Genomic DNA, 27,815 nt, shown 5'->3' with positions numbered 1-27,815 from the left:
GATATTCACGAAGTAAATTGGTTAACTTTTTTCTTTCTTCGACATTAGTACCCTCACCAATTTTGATAATCTTTGGATCCCTAGAAGTACCAATGTTTACCTCGATGTATTCGCCTGGATCCAATTTATTTTCCTCCTTCATCTTTGTGGCATCATGCCGATCAAAGCGTTGTTCTAAAGAAACCACATTCCTAGGAGTAGGATTTATGATACCTTCATGATCATCAGATCCATCCTCCTTAGAATCTATCCGAAAATTTTCAAACTCATCTAAATTATCAAGAAAACAAATCACTTGTTTCTCATCATCAAAAACTTGCCAATGCTCTGAGCTATCTGGAATAGAAGGCCTAAATATAACTTCCATTTTTATCTTATCCTTAGTCAGCCCATCAGATAACAGCAAAGTAGAAGCAGCTAAAGCAAGCTCATCCGCCGAACTATTCTGCTCTCTTGGGATAGCCTCAAAGTCAAGGGCATCAAAGTATTCCATAATATCCCATACAGCATTTCGATAATTCTTTAACCTTTGATTTTTACAAGTAAATTTATTTTTAATTTGCTTGATAATTAAGTCAGAATCCCCCTTGATGCTAAGCAACTTAACTCTTAAAGCCTTTGCAAACTCAAGACCCAACAACAAAGCTTCATATTCAGCAACGTTGTTGGTTGCTTCAAATTCCAGCCGATAGGCAAATTTGAAAATATGACCAAGGGGAGATTTTAATACTATTCCTACACCTTTACCATGCCTAGACGACGCCCCATCAAAATACAAGTACCAAACTTTATGAGATCCCCAATCTTTTTATCAACCTTATCATCGGGAAGAACTATGGAATTAGATAGGATAGCATAATTCCCAATGTCAGATTGTTCTTTAATTATCTCATTATGAGGTCTCTTAGGATCTTCAACATGGAATCTTTTCTCAGGCTCTCTATTAAGTCTCACAAAACCATCACCTCTAGGAGAAGGAATCATAGCATATGACCAATTCATTTGAATACTTCCTCCTAGATCAAAGGCCCATTTTCTTGATAAAAGCATACCCCAAGCATCAGGCACATCAACAACGATAATGTCCATAACAATCATAATGTCAAGGTAAACTGATAAATGAACCTGTAAATCCTTGATCCAACCGTGAACTTCAATCTTCTTAGAATCCATGGCACATATATTATAGTAAGGCCTAGAAACTCTTAAATTAAGTTGTTCCATGACCCTCTTGGTCATGACACAAGCTAACGCGCCAAAATCCAGCATGCAATTATTCAATTTGTACCCATTAACCATCAAAGTAATAAAGAATGGTTGATGATCCTTGTTATCTGAATCTAGGCTTTGCAAATATATAGGAGCATCCTAATAATCAACCTTCGGTGCCTTCTGTTGAGAAACATTCACTTGAGGAGCTTCAATAGCTTTTAGTAACTTAGCCCTTTGGGAAGGAATCTTCGCAATCTCGGAGACAGGGACCCAGATTTTTGCATTATTAAACCAACTTCCCAGATCGACATCTAATCCAGAGTTTGAACCCAGGTTAAAAATTCGAGGAGGAATTTGATTCCCGGTTTGATCTTTATCCCTTCTTTGATAAGTTAAACCCTTATCTTTAGCAATTTCCATGATTCGCTCTGGAGAAGGCTTCTCACCATATAATTTAACCATCATATCATCTTCATTCTCAAAATTATTTATACTAAAAGCTGATGTGGAAGGCATAACATCTCGACTGTTTTCCTTAACTTCCATCCAATCTTTCATAGACAAAGAAAACTCTTTACCCACACAATTTATTTGATTACCTGCCCCAAACATTCCATTATCCAAAATCCTTCTAACTATGGGGCAAGTTGCCTCCTCATGAAGAGCATCACAGGCCCGACAATAAGGCGGAGCATCATCGACCAAATTAGTATGTTCAAGCGGATTAGGTGGTCTCTACTCACTAGATTGACCTTTCTTTTGCCAATTATTATTTCGATTATTATTATTATTTCTAGGCTGGAAATTTTGCGTTTGAGCTCTTTCCATTTGGACCAACCTATTCTACAAAGTAGTTATTTCCTTAGCATGGTTAGAGGTTAATTTCGCTTGGTTAATCTCCATGCTTTCAATTTTTTGCAGTAATTTCTGAACGAGGTCATTATAAGATTCCTGAACCTCTTTTCCTTTGGTTCTTTTAATTTCGTTGAAGCCCTATCAAAACCTGGGATTTCAGACTTCCCAGATGTTGCCCTATCTTTTTCAAGCTCTACTGCTAAAGCTTGACAATCCCTATAATCAAGAAGTTTAGCACGTCTTAACTCATAAGAAGGCTCAGGGCTAAAGGCATCAATATAAAAGTCCCGAAGAGATTTATCAGTAGGTTTATAATCTTGAGGTAATTCCTTAATGATATCATTGAACCTCTTGTTAAATTCCTTTGCGGACTCATTTTATCTCTTTTTAATGATAGTGATAGCTTTTACGAGATGCCTTCCTTCTCTCTTATCTCCATACTTTTCCTTAAAGGCATTAACAATCGATTGCAAAGAATCAAATGAATTTTGAGGCTTTTCCGTAAACCAATCTAAAGCATCCCCCTCCAAGGTAAGAACAAAAAGGGTCATTTTTACATCTTCAAGATTAAAATCAGTAGCCCTTGCATACTTACCCAGCCATGAACTAAAAGACTTTAAATGAGAGTTAGCACTAACTGCATTATTGCCCTGAAAGATAGGTATCTTATCCATTCCATGTTTTGGAATATCATCGGGATAACCTTGAATGTTAGCGAAGTCACAAGGGGCGAATATGTCCATGATGTCGTGCTCGACCGAGTTAGTAAAAAGCAAACGGATATCAGACAGGGTTTCTTGTCCGAGATTAACAAGAAGGGTACGAGAAGAAAGTTTGTGTAATCGAACTCTGAGAGCCCTTTTAGGATCAGGAGCAGGATTAACCAAACTGCTTGGATGTCTTCTAGTATACACTCTTGCAGAAGATAGATGAAGTGGAGTCGCCACCCGGACAAAAAGTCTAACTCGGAATAACCCGAATGGAAGGAACCAAGGATAAGAAACTTATCCTGCCAAGAGACAAAATAATGAGAGGAAAGAAATGAGATGAGCGTGGAAGAAACCAAGGACAAAAAAAACTCTATCCCCAGCAACAGCGCCAAAAAATGTTGTTGCACAGAATGTCTAGGCACCGCGACAACGCTCAAACTGGGGGTTGTCACCCTAATCCCCAATCTCTCCGTTTAAGTTGTCTCCTTATAGCAGGCTAAGGGGGGTAGACCCTATGGAAAAGAAGAACTAGTTGGGAACCAACCAGTTCGGAAGAGACAGCGGGGCGATCAAATACTTGATTAAGGCTTAGCAAGACTTAGAATTTGATTAATACCAGTGCCTATGGACCTAATGGTCTTGCCAGGTAAAATGAAAACTAAGTAATTGATTAGCTACTGTTGCTTAGGAAAATGAAATCTATTTGTAATTCCACAATAAAAATCTTTAACAATCGCTTGAAAATATTCGCAAAATGTCTAGCATGTAATGATCATTAAATGATTCAAGCAATGACAATCAATCTCACAAGATGCAGAATGTCTTAGCAATTAAATTTCAAGAGATACAAATACCTTAATCAACCACGAAATTTTAAAAGCTAACTAGTTCAGATCCTAGAATTTAAATGATTATGCTTAAAATCCCAAATCTAGGAAATTTACCACTTTCAAATAGTTAATCTTCAGATATAAAAATTTAAGCACATTTAACTATAGAGAAATGACAAATACCACAAAAATTGACCTTTAGATCTTACCTTAGCACAAAAGACACCAAGAAGAAATTTTAGATTGGCTATTTAATTATTCCTTTGGTGAATTTCTTGATATTTTAAGCAAGACTAAATGTGACCGAAATAAATCGAAAAGGATTTAATAACTTTTCTTAATTTTTTAATGGGCCAAAGGCCACATAAAAAATTTAAAACCTTTAAATGTGAAATTTATTTCGATTTAAAAATTTAGGATTTCTTGAAGTGACAAAATGTGAAGTCCCTTTCAGCTTTTTAGATTTTTTTAAATTTTTTAATGCTTTTGGTTTTATATTTTGAATGTTTTTAGATTTTTTTAACTAAAATCAAAATAAAAGAAACAAAAAATAAAACAAAACCCAATTCATAAACCCAAAAAAAAACTAAAAATCAAACCTAAACTAACAAAATAAATCGAACTTTTGAATTTTTTAAAGTTTTAGATTTTTTAAAATACAAAATCAAAATGGAACAAAAAGTCATAAATCTGCTAAACTTAATCTAACCCTATCTAACCTAAAGCACAAGCGTATAGACAAAAAAGGGGAAATCGTATGTTTGTGTTTGCTGTAGGTGCAGGTCCGCAGTTTTCTTGACGGCGAAGGAAAGAGGAATTCGACGGAAGGTTGAGCGATAGAAAGGTGCAGTGACAAATGCAATTTGGAGGAAATGACTGCGAAGGAGCAGCTAGAGAAGGGATCACAGGTTTGGAGAAGGCTACGTGAGGGGCATACAGCAGAGGGAGCCACGGATTTGCTAGATGGCTGGAGCAATGGGTAATGGCAGGGCTGTGAATCGATGGAGTAGGTCACGAGAGCAGTGGGTTAAGGAACGAGGGGTATGGCAACGTGGAATGGGCAGCTACGTGGGATGCGCTGACAGCAAGGCAGAGGCAGAGCTATGGCAGCGTGGAAGGTTCACGATGGAGGGTTTATCACACTGAAGGTACACACAAGCAGAGCGAGAAGCTGGACGAAGGATGAAATGGAGCAGCGTAGGGCAGAACTGCGTGGAGATGGAAGCAGCAGACAAAGCCATGGGAAAGAACACGTAGGTTAGGGAGAGGGTATGCGATGATAGAGGAAAGGGATCAGAGGATGAGGTATGAGCTGCAGAGAGCTGCGGATAGAGAAGGTAAAACGCAGAGATATTGGGGCGTAGCTGCCAATGAGGGTTTTGGATTTTGTTTTGCAGGTAGAGCAGAGGGAAAGGCAGCGAAAATGGAGGACAACAAGGGTGAGGGATAAAACCCAAGGCAACAAAACCCTTTAAAAAATAAATTCGAAAATAATTCTGCTTGAAAAGACCCTAGGCAGCAAACAAAATGGGAAATCGCAGCGCATTGAAACCCAGAAATTTCCAGATTAAATTTTATCTCAGATTTATTAATGAAACCCCTGCAGAATCATCTCCAAAAAAATTTAAACCCTTAGACTGCAACAGGTCTAGACAGTGTCCTTTCAAAAGCTGGTCTTGAGGTTAGATCTTACCCTCCAGGGCCTAGATCTGGCTTCAAAATCAAATTTCACCCTCAGATCTACAACTTGTTCCTGAAAACACAAACACCCAGAATCCCGATATACCAAAAAAAAAAAATTGAAACCCCATAAACCCCAAGTCAGAAAAATAAAAATAAAAATAAAAATAAAAAAATTACAAATCTATGCACAGGAGTAGCATATCGACCAGATCTAGCGAGTGAGTCCAACTCCGCTCCCAAATCTGACAATCTGAGGCTCTTAAAAGCCAAATTTATCAATTTAGCACAGAAATTTTTTTGAAATTTTAAGTTTAAACAGAGGTGCTTCACCCAAAACCCTTTATGCATCAACAATGAAACTTCTTATGATAAGCCTGGGATTCAATCAAGCTGGGCTCTTCAGAAAATACTAATCGGGTGTTGGCTGGTCCAACTGAAAACTTCCTCAAACGCCCGATGATCTAAAAAATCAAGAATTCCCTGCACAACTCTATTCAACCATTAATGTAGAGCGAGAAAACGATAATAAAATTCAGATTTAATACAGATACCTGCCATTATATTCAGAACTTAAATTACCATTTAAACCCCAGTGATCAAGCAAGATATTTGTGCTTAAATCACTCTTCATAAAGCTATCATCAATGGCTAAAAGGAAATCTATGCATGAAAATAACACATCTTACAATATTTCCACAAAGAGTAACACCAGCAGAAATTAACCGCAAAGTCTTTCTTTATTGCTCATAAAAAGATTACAAGAGAGCTTTCACTTAGCACATGACTCAAAGATCGAATGCTCTCAACTGACAACTGACCTCCTATTTAAAGATAAATCTCCCAACGGCTAGTTCGAGTGATCCTTGTCAAAGTGATCTCGACCATTGATGAGGACCAAAATTTCTTTTAATCTCATCTGCCGAAATTTTAAATATTAAGGAAATTTCGAATTTTTCAATTAAATGCATTTTAATAAATTTAAAAATTAAAATTTTGCATTAATTTCCTCAAAATTTTGACTTTGACATAACCCCAGGGACCCAAGGCATAAAATTTAGCAAGATAATCAATTAACCTTAGTCCCTGGACCTATTAAGATTTAAATTTTTAAGGATCCACGAATTTTACCTTTGGAAAATTTAAATTTACCTATGACCTAGGACCTATGAGGGGATAAATTATTTTTCTAACCCTCAAGACACTTTACATCATGATTTTTTACATTTTTTACATCTCAAGGGGGAAAACCCATTTGAAAAAGACCCTCACAGACTACCCATTTCTGCGACACAAATATAATCCAACAGACTAAGCAACTTGTAATAAAATAACCTAAACCAAATACTTAGGATTATTCCCAAATCACTTTTACACGGACTCTATCTATAACACTAGGACGCGCCTAAAATCTCGGTGACAAAATTCTTTCCGGCTTAAGGGTAAGGCTAAAGGAAAACTCTGCCGACTATCTGAGAATGGATCGGTGAGACAAAAAACCTCCCGAAATGTATATCGTTACCAGAAAAATAGGTTTACCTAGGCAATTACATACATGACACAGATCTGCTGAGATTATTTACATCACATATATGCAGAATGGGTTTACATTATAACATGATAATCAGGCTGATGATGATAGCTGGACGACACAGACACATCGATCAGGCGCTATCCCTTTTGCAAAAAAGGGGGTGTACTGCTATGGTTCGTTGACACGTAATGGTCAACAACTCCTAACTCCAATAGCTATGGGTGATTTCCAATACTCATGTTTGATTAACACCTACGCCCCTCTAAAACGTACATTTTACCCTTTATCCTAAAGGATAGATACAGAAATCAAGTTCATGCCCAAGTCTGGCACATGCAACACATCATGAATGTGTATCACCTTTGCCAGTCTCACTATGAAATAGAACAGTCCCTCTCCCAACATGATTGCACTTGGACTTGTTCCCCATCTGAATCTGGAATCTAATGTCCTCCTCCTTGTATCTAGAGAAGTACTTCATAACTCCTGTCATATGGAATGACGCCCACTATCTATATACCAAACACCTTGTGAGGTTTAGCTAGTCAAGCAAGCTATGAGTGCAAATTGTTGTTCCATCTTGCTAGAGAGCTCATCTGCACTTCCTAAAGTTGCAGTCTGCTTCTTGCCCTTCCTTTCGCTTATCTTCCTTTGCAGACTATTGCTAACATAGTGTCCAAACTCATGACAATCGTAGCATTTGACCTTAGAAAGGTCCTTCTTCTTCTCACCTTTTGGGTTAGGTCCTTTGCTAGACCCCTTCTTCACTTTCCCTTTTCCTACTAGGGCCACATTTTCTTATTGCTCCTCACTTTTCTGAGTCTTACTATTGTTCCCACTGACAAGACTTAGTCTAAGTTCCTCCTTAGTGAAATTGCTCTGTAGTCCATCCCGACTTGGTAAGGTGTCTTGTCCATTGATGACTTGAATGAAGACATCCCGTTGCTTAGTAAACCCATTTAGGGCTATTCGCACTAGCTTGTCATGATCCTATTTATCTCCAACAACTGCTAACTCATCCTTAACAAGTTTGAGCCTAGTGAAGTAGCTAACAATGTCTTCACCCTTATTCATCTGGGTATTCCTCAACTTCTCCCTGAGAATCAACTTCCTACTCGTGGTAGCATTCTAGTACAAATCTAGGACGGCGTCCCACACCTTCTTCGCTATATCCAACTTTGCAATATGTGGAACTATATGATCCTTAATACCATCAAGGATTATCCTCCTCGCTTTGGCATCCTCCTTGTATGTTCCGAGCTGTGTTAAATCTATTGGTACACCTACAACACTAGTCACATATTCCTTGAGACCATTCTCTTCCAGCAACAAAGAATTTTTGGCTTTCCAGACACCAAAATTAGAGGTACCATCCAATTTGTCCTAATCTCTCAATCTTGCTAAAGTCACTTCCGAAAAAACCTCGGAAAATAAAGCAAAACCCAAATAAATCAAAAGAAGTTGAACTGGGTTATATAAAATGTCAATTTCCTCTTCCTATGCCTGCATTGAGAATCTTTTATTCTCAATCTACTCTGATACCATGTGAAATTGTAAAACTATTGCAGTTAATCTGGTTTTTATTCACCATCTTCAAAAGATTACTTGTTTGTTATAAATTATATATGGGAAACACTGAATAACACACTACTAGAACTTCACAAAAAATTAAATCACAGGAACAGAGAAAATATCACACACAAAATAACAGACATGGATATTTTTGGACAAATTGTCCCTGGAAAAAGCCGTCTGGGGAAAACCAGTTTTGCAGATGAGTATTTTATTATTCTTCAACAATTTTGTAATTGAAATTATATACATTGTGTTAGCGCTCGAATTTGCCTCAGGCTGAGGAAGGCGAAACTCAAGGCAACATCAAACCAAGCTCAGCCTCGTAGCTAGCCCTACGAGGACAGGAGAGGGCTCTCTCCGGGTCTATCTTGGCAAAAGGTCTTCAAAGGGGCTGAGATGACCGATATGAATACTGATTTTAGGCTAGTAAATTGATAAGATAGTTTGATTTAAGATTTTTAGGGTTTTATTGGAAAACAGGGAAAGGCAATTTTGGGTGCGGGGATGTGACATAGTTTTTGCAGAGGTCTTTTTGGGGCAAGGTAGGCAATCGTCCTGATGTCTTTAAAGGAATTGAATGGATAGAAATGACTGGTGAGGAGCTAAGGAGAGCGAGAAACTTTCAGGAGTTCTCCTTAGACAGATGAAAACATAGATATTAAACAAACTTAAAGGCAGAGCATACAAGATTATGAATTCTACCTTAACACTTCATTTGTTTAATTTGCAGAAGAGAATAGTAGGAAAATGATACACATAACAAACTTACAAGTGCATGAGAGAAACAAACCATCAACACAAATAACCACAGGAATCCCAAATAGCGCTGCAAAACCCTGGTCTTTCCTTTGCCAAAATTGCAGATATACAATGTGTAATACAGTCTAAGCTTATCCCCCAAGAGTCCAACCTCTCCAACCAGGAAAATGATTTAGAAAATACATAATATAGACCATGCCAACCCATTCCCTAGCCTCTAGGGGTCGAGCTCATTATCCTAGGAGCTGTTTCAACCAATTCTAAACAAAGCACTACAATCTAGGCAGTCAAAACAACTTGCCTCTATAAGCTAGGAAACCAATTCATTCATTAAAATCTTTGCTATTTTATGAATGAATCATCTAGAATAGGTAAATAAGTGTCAAGTCAACATAAAATTACATCAATTACATCAAGGAGGGTGAAAAATCCCATCACAAATCAAAACTGGTCAAAGCTGGGCGAATTCCTGAGTTGGAAGGTGCAAAATGTGTAAAAAATCTTGATGCATAGCGCGCCTGAGCCCTACGCGTAGCGCGCCTTTCCACCTGATTTTGGGGCACTTCCCGGCATCCAAATTGAGCTCAGGTTGGCTTGTTGGAAAGCCCTGGATGTCTACTTTCCAACCTAAGTGGAATTTTCCAATTTGATGTCCATTTGCCCCTCCAAAAGTGCATTCTCCCAAGGCTGCTACCTGTGTGTCCAAAAAGGAGCAGTGAGGTCATTTTTTGCATGTTTTTTGACCTTTTGGGGACCCAAACCTTAATGAAATGCCTTGGCAGTGGCTGAGCAGGTGTATTTTATCATGACAAATCCAAAAATGCAAACCTTTAGTGATTTGGACCTCCCAATCTTCAGGGTAGCGCGCGGCGCGCTACGCGTTGAGCCCAAAAACCTGTTTTTTACATAAAAATTTCAAAATTCACAAAATTTTCTCCAAATTTCTTGAAATTTGGGCTGGGGGTCCCCAATCAAGTACTATGCTCATTCAAAGAGGCTTCGGCCAAAATCCCAAGACGATCAAGCTCCTTTTGTCATTTTTGCTTCTTGACCCTTTTCCTCAATTTTGCCTTAAGACTCCTAATTCGCGCCTTGCAAACCAGGTTTCGAACCTTGTAATGCATAACCATGTGTTTCAATAATGCATGATCTCTATCGGCCCTTTTCAGCCGTTCCTCCCCTACATTTGGTATCCCAGTGGCCTGAGCAATAGTCTCGGGTGACAAGGTGAAATTCACTCCGGCAAGGTTTACATGACCATCCTGTAAATGTAGAACAAACAAGCGAGCTAATTCACGATGATGATGAATTTGTGAAATCCGCTCACAGTATTCAAAACATGATTGATACCGAAAACAGTCCATTGCAAGTGGACAAGCTTGCAATTGAGCCAAAGAAGTAGGCTCCTCCCTGACATGCCGACCACCTTTGCCACCTTTGTGATACCTCCTTGGCACACTTACCTCTGGTGTAGAATCACTATCATAATCCTGCTCATAATCTGACTCGGTCTCTGACATGTTCTTTAAAAACAAGGTGGCTCGAATATATATATGCTAATATACAACTGTGTGCAAAATTGACTGTAGGCTTTTTCTTTTTCTCAAAATGTTGTGACCAAGGGGACACAAATATACAAGGGAACTGTTAGGAAAGGGGAAACATTAGGGAAATGGGGACAATGGAGATAAAACAAGGAATTTAGGGAAGGGAAGGGACATGAAAATTTTCAAATTTTAAGGTTTAGGATGAGGTAAGGTAGGAAAAATATGTTTGTAGTAGAAGGGAGGGGTTTAGGATTGGAGGGAGAATAATATAGGGTTTTACGAGGAATTATTGGGGAAAATGTTGGTGAATATGGGAGGGGTAGGAAACACAAAAGTGGGAAAACCTTGGCAGCATGTAATTTTGAAACCCTAACAAACTAGGCCTTTGAATCCACACAACAACTTTAGGGTTTTTACATTTAATTTTCATGGCACATCTATCATAAATTTTTCTCATTAATCTTGCAAAACCAAGAACCAGCCATGGAAATGAAGCCTACCTGTGGTTTGCTTGAGTTAGGAGAGGAGTTGAATACTTGCTGGCGAATTTCGGGGCAGAATTCCCAACGCGTAGCGCGCCTCACCCAACGCGTAGCGCACCCCTGGTGCGTAGCGCACGAGTAAATTTACACTGAGAAAAGTGTGCTGATGCGTAGCGTGCCCCTGGTGCGTAGCGTGCCCACCCTGATGCGTAGCGCGCACTCAGCTACATAGTGCATTTTGCAGGAGGCTTTTGGAGGCCTTCTCGGTGTCGAAATCGAGCGCAGGATAGCTCGTTGGAAAGGTCTTTGAGTCTACTTTCCAACACAACTGGAATTTTTCAATTTAGAGTTCATTTGCCCTGTCAAAAATCAAATTTCCCAAGACTGGTCAAAATGTGCCAAATGAGGCTACCTCAAGGCAGAGTGCTGCTGCAGTCAACTTTTGAATGCCTTTCTCAACTCCAAATTGAGCTCATGATAGCTCATTGGAAAGATCTTTGTGTCTAGTTATCATTTGACGCATCAAGAAAGTCATTTGGCCAACCAAGCTAGGAGAAAACTTGATTTTCCCAAGGTCACTTCAGAGGTGCATTCGATTCTCCTGAGGCAACGGTATTTTGACATTTCTCTAAAACCATGACACCTGTGTAAAAAGTGAAGGAGGTTTTTCTTCTTTGGCATGTTGTGGACAAAAACCTCTCTCAGTTTTCCAAAATTCATCTTTTATTGCTCTGAAACATCATTTGAGTGAAACTTATCCCGATGTGTGGAACAAGGGATTTTGTCGAAATGAAGCGAAATGAAGGGGATAAGAGGCTTCTAAATTCTTGGGGAAATTTTTGGAAGTAGGGAGGGATGTTAGGAAGCAGGGGAAAGTGGAATCGCGGAGATCGAGTGAGGGGAAGGGGTCCAAAAGGGCAAAACACAGGCCCAACCTAGAAAATTGCCAGGTTGTAGCAAGAAACTAGGGTTTGTGGAAAAATGAAGAATTTCGGGAATCTCAGTGATGGGAAGCATTTGATAAGGTACTTTAAGGATAGGGGAAGGTGTATGAACATCAGAATACAAGTTTTGCCGATGATTTGACCGTCCAAGAGAAATTGCCTTCAAAACCTTAGGAGAGGGAAATGACCTTACCTAGGCGCAACTGAAGCATGAACAAGATGTAAAATGACTCATTAGACACTGACATGATAATGACAACCCTATGAATGATGATAAACTCAGCTGAATAGTGACATAGATTGGCATTTGGGCAATTTTGAAAAGAGTGAAAGCAAACCATAGACCTAATGCCTAGTGACCAAATTTTGCTTGAAGACTCACTGATATGACAAAATTTGACCTTGAAACTCTGAGACCACTTTGTAAGAGCATATTTGATCACTGGAGGAAGGCTGGAAAGACTGACACTAACACACTGTTTGTCGTAAAATTAGAACCTCTAGCAAATTATTTTCTTCACTTACGTTAGATGATCTGACCACCTGGAAGCAACTCAACCTCCCAAATTCAATTCAGCACTCCTCTGGAACCTTAAATTGATTCACACATGTGGCCTGTTACCGCTCAAACTAACAGAGAACCTAAAGGGAAAATGATAGACAAAGGGCAACAAATGGAGACTTAGCTAACTGTCACCTCAGCTAAGGCTCCAAACTATTTACGGACTTTCACGATGGGAGGAGACTCGGTATATTATGGATTCAACAATGAAGGATAAATCAATGAGTGGATGTGGAGTGACCCAAATGATCCCTTTCCAGAAGAGGTTGAAGGATAGAGTTTGCTTGCTTTTTAAGCAAGGTACAATGTCTTCTAGGAGAGGGATGGGAGGATTTGAGGGTTAGGTTTAGGGGATATTACTTGTGAAAGAGTTTCCCAATCCCTAAAATCCTTATTGAAATTGGTATCCTGGATGGTTCTTGAAGAATTGTCTTTTCAAAGGAACGAGACCACATGGGACCAAGTGGACCCAGCCTAGGTTAGGAGGTAAGAGTTTAGCAACCAATGATGTTCTTAACCTAGACAAGGTGGGGGAAGGATCAAAGAAAGAATATTCACTCAAAGGTGTTGAATTGATCCTATGAGGCACTAGCCTTGGAAATACTATGGCAAAGTTTGATCTCAAAGCTAGGGTTTGGCTTCTCACAAGTCCATCGTCGGAATGGCTTCAAAATTGGAGGAGGCCTTGAGGAGACACCAGTGCAGGGGAATCTAGGAGATCGAACTTTTTGGAGGGCTATTTTGTCGGGAAAATGATGCCCTAGATGACCCAACTTGGCTAGACCTAGGAAAAGGTGAAAAAGAGTTGATTTTAGGTGACCACCTCTTGGTAGATCAGTGCCTTAGTCTTGGGAGAATGGATTCTATGATAAATATGAATGAGGACCTTTGGTTCTTAGTCAAGGAGGCCTCAAGACCACTTCGCTAGCCTTCTAGGTCAAAGAGAAGCAATCTCGCAGCTTTTATACTTCGATGTGCAAAAGGTGATGGCTTATCAAGATGAATTCGTTGATAGAATTACCCCTAGGAGATTTCATTCAAATTACATGGCCCATACATTGAGAGATGCTATATAGAGACAAAATTCCACAATTTAAGCAGTAAATGCATGCAGTAATTAGCCCTTAAAATAATGAAAATCCCAGTACAATGTATATGAAAAAGTAAAACAAGAATAGCATTAAAAGCATGTACTTACATGTAATAGAGTATATCCAACCATCCACAATTTGACAATAGAGAAACTCCAAGATAAGATAAACCAAATCCACACATCAAAATTCATCCATAAAGCTCCAATTCATCCTCTAAGAAAAAGTGTAAAATTCTCAAGAGAGAGAAGAGATCCAATCCAAAGTGATGATGAGAAAATGAACTCATCTCACTTGTATTTATACACTAATGAGGAGTTTGAATTATTCTTATTGGCCTCCATAAAGTCCAAAAATAAAATAATGTGTTAATAACCTAACTTTTGGTGACAAGCCCACCAAACTAGCTCACAAATGAAAGAATAAGCCTCTCAAGAGGTCAAATAATAATCTATGCATGTCATAGGGACCTCTAAGAGGCATGATGAGGTCCATGGGGGCCATAATGAAGAGTAGGACCCTCAAAAGTGATAGACAAGGGGTTGGCCCCTTGTTTTTCAAACAATAAACCTATGGTGCTCCCAACGGGTGTGGGGGCACAAATCACCTCATGGATCTCCAAATGAGTCGAAGATGCCTGTCGATTGTCTGCAAGGGCTCTGATGATGGTGTAGGGGATGCCACATCGTCCTACAAGTCCTCGATCAGCTGCCAAGTGCATGGTACATCTGTGGGGCCGACTAGGCATAGGTGAACCAGGTGCACCTCCCTCGTCAAATGGGAGTATCGTGAGCACTCTGACCATCCTCAAGCATCCATGGAGTGTTGTTCACTGTTCTGGAGGCCCATGGATCTCAACACACACCCTACATGAGCCAATGTAGCCCTCTGGAGGATTAGGACCCTGTATAGGGAGACCAAACCCAAGATGGAGACCAATCCTGCATAAGATCCAATGCGTCCCCTAGCCTTCCAGTACAACAAGTCATTAGAGAAATCGAGTAAATGAGCTTACCAACCATGGACCACAGGTGGGGACTTCATAATGGCCTGCCCTTCCATAATGGGCTTCGGGATGTGCAAATGTCTCCTAAACTCCAAATAGGGTTAACCAAGTATCCTATTATGTGGTTTCTGCTTCTAAAGGGGATAATATGTTCAAGGTACATCCTTCAAAAGGTGGTGGCATGTGACAGATAGGTGAATGAAGTCGGGGATGAGAATGGGCAGCCCTGGGCCACATGCCGAGGTACAAGGGTAGCTAATAAAAGGGAAGCCCACACTTGGGTTTATAATGTATAGGAGGGAGCAATCGTGGTACATAAGGTGCCCTGGCCTTGATTTTTCCACCCTTCTTTATATGTCTTTTGCCTTTTTAAGATTTTCTTTGATTAACTACTCGAGGCTCAAGGGATAAGAGCATGATGCATAAGATATAGCAGTGAATGCCCCCTTTTAAGGTAGGGCGGTTCATTGCCCACCGAGGGTTAGGACAATCATGGGTTCCTATATGATGAAGGAGGCTCACGAAACCTGTAGGAACCAGGGTAATGGCCATGATGATGGGATAGAGCTCATGTATTGGCTTTTGCCCACGTGCTAAATGTGTTTGTCCCGGCCATCTTTTGCATTTTTTGGTACATTTTCTTGTTGAATGTGGCCAAATATGCTTTTGTCTTTCTTTTTAGCTGCATCAACCTTTGGGGCATTATTCCAAACCTGACCCAAGGTGTGGGTGAGGGGAAGGGGCGAGCTAACCCTATGTGGACCCGATGGAGGGATGTGGACCCAGGTGGAAGAAATGATGAATGGGGTAATAATGAGTGGAAAAAGGGTAATATAAGCAGATAAGGGATTGGGGCACGCAACCAAAATTGAGGTTTCCTATGAAATACCATCCCTAAATCCAAATGGTCAGTAAAAGAGATTCCACGTGATTAGAATGCATGGTTAATATCGAAAAGGGGTCTAGGGGACAAGGGCACAAACCTAACCCATTCTTTCCACCGAATTCTCCCATTAATCCATGCCCAGAAGTGCCAATAACAGGCAAACTACAATACTCAATTATCAAATTACAAGGCATACCTTTAGGTTCGGGAGGCCCACCTTCAAACATATGATCATGACAGATGGGTGAGGGGCCACATGGCTGGCTCAGGTTGCGGAGAAATGACACAATTGATCTAGTTGGTGGCTGCAAGGGGCTGTTGGCTGCCAGCTGAGGACCATCTTGGAGAAAAAAATTCTCTTAGGGATATCACCCACAAAATGGTGGGTAAAACGGCCCTGGTAGATAACTTGTCCTCCTTTGGGAACTCATACTCCCTAGCAGAATATCACAACCTCCATTGGAAATCGAATCGAATTCTCTCATGCAAATCAAAGTTCTCTAGGAATTTTGTTCTTCCTCTGGCAACTCGACCTCTTTAGTTAACTAGCACCATTGTTGGGAAACTCGGACTCTACAGATAAAGTCGGTCTCCCTCGTCACTAAGAATCTGGAAATCGCTGTGAAGAAATCTCTCTCCAACAACTTGATCTTCAATCTGAAAGTTACATTTAGTTATATCATTCATACAGATTTAGACATGAATTTGTGGATTCTAGGCATAAAAACAGTAGACATCTTGTGTTCCTTTTCCCTAGTTTAGCATTGTTTCATTTCTAGCAGAGTGCGGTGTTTTGTAGTTGAAACATGATATACATCTGGAATTTACCTTGAACGAATACTTTAAATCAGATTTAAATATGATCTAAGCATACTACATAAGCAAATCTACTCTTATTCCTAGTTGACATCTTAAACAATTTGCTAGTTCAAGGTATTAGTTCATTATTGTTGTATCTTGGAAAGAATTTGGGATAAATTTCATTCAAATCTGAAATTTCTGCGTTAACAGATATGGAATTGGTTATTTGTTTCTGATATGCAAGTTTGTTGACTTTCATTATATTACTATAAGTTTACTAGCACTACTTTAGCCTTGTTTTGTATTGGTCAATAAATCTTGAAGGCTAAATGAAATCTCATTTAAGTTGTGACCTAAGAGAACTAATTATAAACATTAAATCAGATAACATAATTAACCTCTTTCTTAGTCCCATTTCATACTATAACAGATTGAGCTTAGTTTACCTCAAGGAAACCCCTTTTAACTTGGTCTATCCATAGTCTAAAGTGAGAAAAGGCAAAGTCACTGAGGTGATAGCAGTGGCTTACCTAAGTTTCCCTTAGTTTCTCATCCTTGTGGTTCAGGCTGTTACACCTAGTGAGAACCTAGGACGTACCAGACGATCTTCAGTTGATTTAAGTGATGACTTACGGCAAGTATTTTGGCAGCTAAGTGGGCAGTTCGGTATTTGCAGGGGTCCTCACCTTGACAGGTTTTGAGGCATCAATTGCTTTCAACGCAACATGTTGGCAGAATCAAAGGGCCCTTTGGGCTTTGTGATATCATGTCAGCTTCCTATAGTTTTTAAATTGAAGGATCTTTTATTTTCAAAAGTATTTGGTTAGCATGGAGAACAGTAGTTGGTTTGGTAAGATGGTGGATGTCAAGCAGCTGAGCGGAGTGGCATATGGTTAGAGGGTTGATTTGGAGTTAGAAGGTGCAAGGTGTTTGTTTTTTTGATCTCCCTCATTTTCAGGCATGATGTTGAATAAGAAAAAAAAATATGGAGCGATTTGTGGGATGCCAACTCTCACTCTTGGAAAGACTGGCAGTCCCCAAATCTGTGAAACGCCAGATGGAAGCACAACCCCGGCAAAGGGAACCCATATGGAATTGTCCTATGAGGTCTAAAAACAGCCTACACCTAACCAGTAGATGAACCCCTTCCACTAGCTCCAGGCAGTGGATCACCTCCTCTAGATAGAGAAACATCCCCTAGGTCGGATCAAGATCCACAAGTGAAATTTTCATACGAATATTCTTTCCTTTGGCCTGGGATGTAGGAGAGCTTCACATTCAGTTGCATAGGAGTAACACTCCCCTGCCCCACCTTCTCTCCTCCATCTAATGACACACTTTTTCCTTCTACTCGGATCCAAAGCATCGTATTTCTTCTTTTTGAATTGTGATGATTTTGCATAGATAATATAGCTTTGATATTCTGCTTATATAGAAGTGTCCTTCACTCCCCCACTAAATTAGCATGTATCACCACTAATGTACTAAGCAGTCCCATTGACCATATCTTTTGTCATTTATTGGACATTAATGAAATTATCTTATCCTATCCCTGGATGTAAATACATGAAGTTTTTTTCAAAGAATAAAAAAAAGAGTTAACATGGCAATTACTGACAAAATGTGAACAGCAAGCATGAGACTATCTGCACACTCCCAGCAGGCTTGGTCTTATTATTCCACATGCAATGGGCATCTCAGACTGACTCTTCAGCCACATTAAAATGACAATTACACTTTATTTGTGAACTACAGAACAACACATTTCTGGTATTCAATTAACTACTTATGAACAAAATTAAGAAAGATATACAGGTTTGAAAACAAAATCAGGTCTCCAAAGAACAGGTGTTTTCGGGGATGTAGGAATGCTTTTAGTGTGGATATTTTCTACATCATTTAGGAAAACATGTTTCAACTTTCAAGGAATGAACTGGTTTTGACATCTTACAAAATATATTGAGATTAAGATAATGACTATTCACATTAAAAGAAAAAGCTGAAAATAAAATAAAGGCTACATGGGACATAGCAATACTCATCGAGATGGACCTCAATTAAATCAGAGAAAGGCATACAGAATATCCAATGTGCCATTCCTCTCAAAGACTACAATATTTATGCTCCTACTGGATTCTCATTTCCTCATGTTACAACCACATGAGGGCATGAAAGGAAGCATGTAGCTGGTTCACATAAAAAACCAAAATGGATTTACAGTAAAAAAAAACTGATCATATCTTTGCCGGCCAGTTCATTCATGTGAAAACTATATACTATATTTGCAGAGCTTCTTTATCATGCAACTCTGAGGACAAGAGTAACTTACATAGCATGGATTAACTTTGTGACTCCTAAACTAATAGCAGTATTCAGGATTCTCAAGGACCAGGTCCATCCTAAATGAGGGAATATCATTAACCTGAATACATGAAGAGAAACACATCATCAAAAGACCAGAGATATTACCTAGGATCTTGCCAAATACTGTTAAAATGAAATTTGGGGATAACAAGAGTTGCATTCAAAAGGCCTGCCACAGCTACTGCATTACAAATCTGCAAAATCAAGCCGAATTTGTAATAAGTTACTAAAAGTCCCATCCAATGTAAATAGATAGTGCATATGCACCATATAGCACGATGGAAAGCATAATTCCACATAAACCTTTCAAAAGGCAAAAGGAAGAAATTCTGTACCGATGTGCGCTGTTGATTGAGACCACCATTTGCTTCAATAAGTATGTAACCATTTGAATGTGGCAATCCTGTAATTACCACACAGAGCCATAACATTTAAATATTATGTGACTGTGTATGTTTGAAAAAGTCATCTAATATTACATTTCTGCCAAAGTAAATACATCAAGGCATCAATTATACAGAATGCCTCTCCCAACATCAATGGACACTTCTTTTCCCATGGCTCCCTGGAAAAAATGTACAAGATTCAAAAAATAGAATAGGGACCAATTGTCATTCTTCACCGACAGACACGAAAAAATATATAAGCTGCAAAGGAGGCACCACAAAAGGTTGCTTCTCCAGTATTACTCACGGCTGGTAATAATCATTCACAACCCAATCTTGTTGAGCACCAATCAAAATTCTGGGACTCAACACTAGGGCATTGGAGCAATTTTACTTTTGTTGAATCACCATTAAGTATGTTCTTGTCTAATCTGGCTTCAGATGGTTGTGTATGTTACTCTATACTCTAAGATAATGTGTTGACAGCCTTTCACATCTAAAATGGCATGCAAATTCAGGCAAGCTGACTGAAAAACTGTCATCTCAGTAATAGATAGCCATACCTTTAACTTCTTCAGGCTGATTACCATTACATCACCTGAAATATTTTTGCAGTTTGAAATCAAGATAACAATTCCAAACTTTATACGGTATTAAGATGCCAGGAACAGAGGTGGAAACACATGCCTTCTGAAGATCAGTTTTTACAAGGCATATTTTAAATTTAAGACCTCAAAGAAAGCAGCGAACTTTTTCCATACTATTCTCTCAATGGCCTTGTTGCCACACAATCTAGCAGGGGTCCTAGGAGGGGTACCTAAGGGGCAACTATTAGACCAAATGACAACAATGGGGCAAAGACCCACTGTCACCTCAGTGAATGCCCCCTGCTCTTTACGGACATTCAGCGATGGGAGAACCGGTATAAGGGAAATCACTTGAATGATAGGGTCAATTGCAAGGTGTGATGTGATTTCCGAAGCCCATCCAAAGGAGAGGCTCAAATAATGGCTCAATTGCTTCAAAGAGAAGCTAATGGCTCTCCAAGAAAGGATTATGAGGAGACCTAGACCTAGGATGAAAGGCTTATTCAATCATAAGAGAAACTCCTAGACCTAAGGCTTCCTAAGAGGCAAGATTTCTCTAAGGCTTTGTAAGATAATTGACATACAAGGCTTTAAACCAAAAGAGAAACCTATGGAAAATCCAAGCAAGGCCTAGGGCTAGAGGATGACCATCAATGAGACTACTAGGTCAAGCAAGGATGAGAAAGGTCAATGGATGATTAACTTCCTTCGAGTGTTGGAGAGCATATGACCTTTGAAATGCTGCTAACCAAAGAAGTTCAAGGGTAGAATCAATTTTGGAGCTAGGGCTTGAGATTTCTCTCAAAGTAGCCATGGGAATTGCTTCAATTTTTGGGGGCAGCTAGAGGAAACCACAACGCAATAGCCTGCCAACTCGCACCCTAAGGAGATCTCTCTAATGCAATTCGCACTAGGCCCTAGTTGGCCTTCTAGGGTTAGGGCGTAAAATAGAAAAAGGGAACAAAAAGAGAATGGTTTTAGGTTGATCAACTAGGATTAGGACCAATGCCTTGTTAATTGGGGAGAAATGAAGTCAAGATTTGCTTTGATGAAAGAATTTTTCTCTTATCAATGAGACCTATGCAACTTTCGCTAACCCTAAGAGACAACAACTCGGCTACAAGAGGTATTTATACTTCATTTGGCAAAGGTTGATGGAGATTCGAGGATGCAACAAGTAAAATGAGCCTCTAGGAACATTCATTCATATTATCTAATGTGTAATGCATGCAATACTTCAAAATCCCAGTGTTTTCATGAATTCGCATTTAATTAGGGCACATGTAAGATTATGACAAAATATTCCATACATTAGACATGTAACAAAGTAAAGATATAGATCAAAAACAACACTTACAAGATAATGCAAGTATATCCATCCATCTCAAAGGCAATTAGAAGCTCCAAGGCAAGATAGCGAAAATCCCAAACATCAAAATGCATCAATAACATCCAATTTTGTCCATCAATTGCAGACCTAAATTCTTTTACAAGAGAAATCCCAATCCAAATGATGATCAATTACAAATGAAGCTCTCCTTTAATTTATGAGCCTTTAGGAGTTCAATTTGGTCTAATTAGCCTAATTTTGCCCCTAATCAATATTTTAATGTGCAAATAACAACCCTATTGGTGACAAGCCCACCAAATAGCTCCATAAGTGTAAAATAAGCCTTCCTAATGAGGTCGAAATGATAAAATAATGGTGCAAAGGGTCATTGGAAGGCGAAAATGAGTCCTCAAGGTACCATGATGAATATGAGGGCTCCCAAAATGATGATCAAGGGGATGGCCCCTAGATTTCCAAGCAAAACATCCTGTTGTGCTCCCAGTGGTTGTGAGGCACAATCCATGGTCTCATGGGTCTCCAACTAGATCAAACATGTCGATGCTCCATTATAAGGGCTAGAATGATGACATGCACCCTCTCGTGTCTCTCTGGATGAGACAAAACCCCAATATGGGCCCTGGATCAGTTGCCTAGTGTTAGGTGCAAATGTGTGGCCGATTGGGCAATGTGGTCCAAGTACATCATCATCTCTACATGACTAGGCCACGAGCAAGCAATTTGTGGTGTTGAAGAAGTCCATGGCATGGAAATAAATGCTTTGTTGTGGTGGAGGCCAATGGCTCTCAACGCTCACCCTACAAATGCCATTATGTTGCTCTGGAGGGCTTAGATAAGGTATAGGGAGGCCAATTCCAAGACAAAGACCCATATGCAATCATGTATAAGATCCAATGTGTCTCCTCACCTTCCAGTACAACCAATCATTAGTGTAATTGAGTAGATAAACATGTTAATCAAGGGGACAAGTGGACACTTCATAGTGGCATGCTTTTCCAAGTGGGCTTTAGAAGGTACAAGTGTTACCTTGCTCGACAAGAGAGGTTAATAAAGGACCCTATTAGGTGGTTTCAACCTCTAATGGAGTAACAAGTCCATGGTACATCCATCAAATGGCATGTGTCATGTGAAATGATGGTGGAACGGAGTGGGGCAACAACGAAGGCACCAAGCCACATGCCAATGTACAAGGGTAGCTATAATGAGGGGAAGCCCACACAATGGGTGTATGGATATAGGAGGGAGCAATTGTGGTACATGAGTTACTCCGACCTTTGTTTTTCCACCCTTCTTCATATGTCTTTTGCCTTTTATTGATTTTTCTCTCTTTTAATTGCTCGGGGCTCCAGGGGATGAAAGCACAATGTGTATGATAAAGCGGTGATTACCCCTTTAAGGTTGGGCAGTTCATCACCCACGAGGAGTTGGGACAATCATTGGTTCCTTAATGCTGCAAGGGGCACACATAGGGGCCCTAGGAACCAGGGTGATGGCCATAGTGATAGGGGTAGAGTTCATGCTTGGCTTTTTCCCACATGCTTAATTTTTTATCTCTCGACCATCTTTTGCATTTTGTGGTACATTTCTTGTTGTAAGTGGCCAAATTTTGCTTTTAACTTTCTTTTTAGCTGCATCAACCTTCGGGGCATTGTTCCAGGCCCGACCCAAAGAGTGGACAAGGGGAGGGAGAGGCTAACACCTTGTGGACCCAATGGAAAAATGTGGACCTGGATGCGAAAAGTGTGAAAAGGGGTTATAATGAGCAGAGGGGAACAAGATATATGGTATCCGGAAGCGAGACCACACAACCAAAATCAAGTTTTCCCATGTAGTGCCGCTGACAAGGGAACTAGAGTGCAATCCAAGCCCATTCTTTCCACCGAACCACCCCGCACCCCCCTCCCACTAAACCATGTCCAATAAAAGTAAGCAAAAATACCCAATTACATAATGAAAAGCCATACATTCAGGGTTGGAAGGCCCACCTTCAAACATATGATCATAACACATGGCCGAGGACACATAATGGATGGCCCAAGTAGCAGAGAATGGTGGCAAATCGAGCTATCTATTTGCTGCAACGGATTGTTGGTTGTCGGCTGAAGACAAAATCTAGGAGAAAAATTCTCCTATAGGGGTCACCAACTGGTGGTGGGTAACCAGCCCTAGACTAGCATAGATCCATTTTCGCCCCAAATATATTAAGCAGCAAGATGGAGCAAGAAAACACAAGTGTGAAACCCTCACTGACTAGAATATTTGGGGATAATGTAGATATATGCTAGTTTTTTTTAATAATATATTAAAAATAAATAGATGATCAAATCCTTCTTTTTCTTTTTTCTTAGCATTAAATGTCCCACATCCACTTCTTTTCATTTTATTTTATTAATGTTTGTTACCACTCAAACTAGCAGAGGTCCTAGGAGGGGATCCTATAGAGAAACTACTAGGTCAAGGGGAAACAATAGAGTGATGGCCCATTGTCACCTCAGCTAAGGCTCCCTGCTCTTTACAGACTTTCATCGATGGGAGGAGTCTCGGTAAAAGAGGAATCATGAGGAAAGATGGATCAATGATAAGATATGGTGATTCCTGTTGCACACATTTTGTCAAAGTTCCGAGGAAGTAGATATACCATATTTTTCTTCAAAGAATCAAGTTCATTGTAAACCCATTCTGCAAATTTTTAATGTAAATGATGCTAGTAAGACGTATGTAACAACCTAGGTAAGCCTATTATTTTGGCGATAATTTCATCCTAGGAGGTTTTTTGTCTCACTGACTCATCTGCGTTTTAAACACAAATGGTCGACAGAGTTTTTCCCTCCAACCTCACCCCAAAGCTAGGGTGGAATTTGTCGTTAAAACCTTAGGTGAATCCTAGTGTTCTATGTTGATTTTTGGCAGCATCGGATGCGCTCTTAGCCTCAAAATTTGCAGGGAGGCTAGGACACATGTATTCCACAATGCCCAAAAATCGTTTTGGGAAATTCCACCCAGAGACGGTTTTATTAAAATAATTAATTATTTTTAATGGGTGCCTAAGTCTAAACCTAGGAAATTAAAATAATTGAAGGGTATTAATCTAACTATGGGTGAAACTTCTAGAAGAAGACGAGGATCAAGCCAAAATGATCTAAGCCATTGATTAGAATCTAATATCGGTCGTTGGTTCTCAACTGGAGGATTATAAGAGGAGGCTTGATGGGCATTTGGAAAACACATCAAGTGGGAGATCAGAGATCGAATTTCTGAAGTGAGCAGCATAGCAGTTGCCAAAGAGATTCGAAGTGATTTCTTGCAGGGAGAGGCAGGGATAGTTCCGTTGGAGATTTCTCCTGATCCGGGAATACTCAACAGAGAAGGCAGAGAGAGATCCGAGAGAGGGAGCGCAGAGGCTACGCTAGCCAGCGTAGGCTGATGTAGAGGCAGCGCAGAGCCTTGAGGAGATCTGTATTTTTGCTGGAGATTGATTTTTGAAGCCGAAAGTCGGGCTGTGAGACCGGGAGGACAGAATCGAAGTCTCAGAGAGGCAAATCGATCAACAGAGAGAGTGACGCAGTCCCTAGGAGCTGTGACGCGGGGCCTATGCAAAGGCAGCAAGGGACTAGCCATTATGCAGCTGGATCTATCAGGATTTCTAGTGATAGTGTGAGGTTTTTCACACTAATCTTCTGTCAGTAATATTCTCTATTCTGGATAGCCAGTAAGGCATCCGGAGATTGTATTCAGAAAAACTACTGCTTAATAATACAAACCCTCGGTTGCTGCACTAGTTTTCTCACATTGGGTTTTTCCGGGGACTTTTGTCAAAAAACAAGGATGTAATGTGTTGTGTATTTCTTTCTTGCTCAGTTTCTTGTTTAAGCTTATAATTTAATTGGTGAAGACTGCAGTGTATTAGTTTGGTGTTTACTGTAGGAAATAGTAAATAGTTTTTTTAGTAATTAACAAATAGAAGGAACTTAATCAGTTGTTGCAATGGTGATTCGGGTAATCGAATTTTCACATGGTATCAGAGCTGCAGGTGAAGCAAGAGAGCAGAGTCAGAAGAGCCCAGCGCTGAAGAGAAGGAGGGTCGAAGTGTTGCGTAGGCAGGAAATCGAATCCCCAGAGGGATTGTGTAGTCCAAGCCAAGAGGGCAAAGATTTTCGAGGAAGGTCTCTCTCTGAGTGAGTCGACAGAGAGGTAAGACTTCCAGATCGAAGATTGTCAGTGTCAGGGAGCAATGCAGCAGCTTCAGCAAAGAGGCAGTTTTCTGGTGTGATGTAGTTTTCTGCAGCAATTGCTGGGGCAGAAAATCATCACAAAGAAGGGAGGCATTGTTGAGGGAATTTCTTCCTCAGAGAATTCCTAGCTTGGGAATTTGACTTCTCTATTGCTAAGCAGCAGCAGAGAGGAGCACATCTACTAACTCCAGCGAGGAGTGCGTAGGTCAGCCCAGTGTTGCGCAAAGGAGAGAGGAAGCAGTTCGACACATTCGTTGGCAGAGATGGCAGCCAGTGGGTTACGAGATCAGGATCGGTTGGATGGTTCTTCCAAATATATGATCTGGAAGGCGAGTATGTCATGCCTTCTGGATGAACATTTTCTCAAGATCTACGTCGATAGTGTGGTAGTTGAGCCCGTGGATTCAGATCCGCTCAAAAAGTACAAGAGAGAGATGGCAAAGGCCAAGCGAATGATCCTCGATGGAGTGAAGGATCATGTAGTATGTCACATCTCAGGCAAAGGGACTGCCAAGGAAATGTGGGATGCCTTGTACACCCTATATTAGGGATCTTCTGAGCAGCGAAAGATGTACTTGGAGAAAAAGATGAGATCCACGCAGATGCAGAAGGGGGAAGGTATTGATCTGTTCTTTGCAAAGCTTCAAGAAACCCGAGACGAGTTGCAAGTTGTGGGGTCAACACCTCAGCGTACCAAGATGGTGAGTCTGGCCCTAAACTCAGTTTCAGAAGAGTGGCAAGTATTTGTCTAGAGCATCCTGGGCAAGAAGAAATTTCCAAATTGAGAAGGAATGTGGGTCGCTCTTCAGCAAAAGAGATGAGGAGGGACTTGGTCAAGTGTAAACTTGATGGCAGCAACAATAGTGGGAAGAAACCAAAGGAGGAGGATGAGAATGCAGCCCTAGTATCTAAGGGGCAACATGAGCAGCAGAAGAAGAAGAAAGGTATTTCGAAGATCAAGTGGCAGGGCGAACTTAGTCACTATGCTACACAGTGTCCTCTCAAGAAGAAGGACAAGGACGAGAAGCATGATCCGAAGGCTACATCTGCACAGATCGAAGAGGAGGAGTTTGCCATGATTTCCCAGAGGTGGGGTGATATAGAACTATAGTTCAAAACAACTACAAATGGGCAGGATCCTTCACGAGTCCACCTCTTGGATCAATACCTTGTTATGGGAGCCCAAATCAGAAGTAGCAAGATGGACCAATGTCAGTTGGTGCAGAGGAGTGTCGGAGTGACAGTTGCAATAGCTAGGAGCGCCAAAGACTGAGCAGCACAGTTGACACAGAGCAGAGTTAGTAGCAGCGCAGAGGCTTAAGAGGGTCAGCGCAGAGGCTAGCAATAGTCAGAACTACAGCAACAAATGCATCATACTGAACACATTTTCAGTAATTATGGATGTTTTTTCGTTGCTAATGCAGTAGCAGCAGCAGTTGGAGAAGGTTGCAGTGCAGATGCAGTGTTGGCAGTGGCAGTGCCAGCAGCAACACAGATGTAGAAATTATGAGGGTTGCAGTACAGATGCAGAGTTGGTAGTGGCAATGTCAGCAGCAGTACAAATGCAACATTTGCACAGTAGTTGGCGGGCAGTGATGTCAGACATCAGCAACGCAAAGGGAGATGTTACAGAGAAGGGTGATGCTTCAGCAGGTTGCATTACTAGAGCACATTCCTTGCTAAGAGGGAGTGCTGATTTTTGGTAGCATCAGATGTGCTCTTAGCCTCAAAATTTGCAGGGAGGCTAGGACACATGTATTCCAGAATACCCAAAAATCGTTTTGGGAAATTCTACCCGTAGGCAGTTTTAGTAAAATAATTAATTATTTTTAATGAGTGCGTGAGTCTAAACTTAGGAAATTAAAATAATTAAAGGGTATTAATCTAACTATGGGTGAAACTTTTAGACGTAGACGAGAATCAAGCCAAAATGGTCTGAGCCATTGGTTAGAATATAATTTGGGTCGTTGGTTCTCAACTGGAGGATTATAAGAGGAGGCTTGATGGGCATTTGGAAAACACATCGAGTGGGAGATTAGAGATTGAATTTCTGAAGTGAGCAGCGCGGCAGTTGCCAGAGAGATTCGAAGTGATTTCTTGTAGAGAGGGGCAGGGATAGTTCCGGTTGGAGATTTCTCTTGATCCAGGAATACTCGACAGAGGAGGCAGAGAAAGATCTGAGAGTGGTAGCACAAAGGCTATGCTGGCCAAAATAGGTTGACGCAGAGGCTTGAGGAGATCCGTATTTTTGCTGGAGAGATCGATTTCTGAAGCCAGAAGCCGGAGTGTGAGACCGAGAGGACAGAACCGAAGTCTAATAGAGGAAAATCGATCAGAAGAGGGAGTGACACAGTCCCTAGGAGCTGTGAAGCTGGGCCTACACAAAGGCAATGCAGAGGCAGCAAGGGACTAGCCATTCTGTGG

General features: G+C 40.5%; 1 protein-coding gene across 1 annotated transcript in view; it reads right to left on the bottom strand.

Moving 5' to 3' along the window:
* Window positions 1–27,815, bottom strand: part of LOC149180510 (protein ESMERALDA 1-like) — a 328,252-nt gene that overhangs the window by 198,621 nt on the left and 101,816 nt on the right. Inside the window, exons 3-4 of the mRNA XM_089416147.1 lie at window positions 19,174–19,241; window positions 18,944–19,032 (exon numbers count right to left, since the gene is read on the bottom strand). Coding sequence (XP_089272273.1) covers window positions 18,944–19,032; window positions 19,174–19,241 — 157 coding nt within the window. The remainder of the gene's footprint in view (window positions 1–18,943; window positions 19,033–19,173; window positions 19,242–27,815) is intronic.

The sequence above is a fragment of the Pinus tabuliformis genome, chromosome 3_2 (genome assembly GCF_031772625.1).
Source record: "Pinus tabuliformis cultivar Carrire ecotype Pingquan chromosome 3_2, CPIR1, whole genome shotgun sequence".
Lineage (NCBI taxonomy): Eukaryota > Viridiplantae > Streptophyta > Pinopsida > Pinales > Pinaceae > Pinus > Pinus tabuliformis.
Note: the sequence above shows the minus strand (reverse complement) of the source record. Positions and strands in the feature narration are given on the sequence as shown.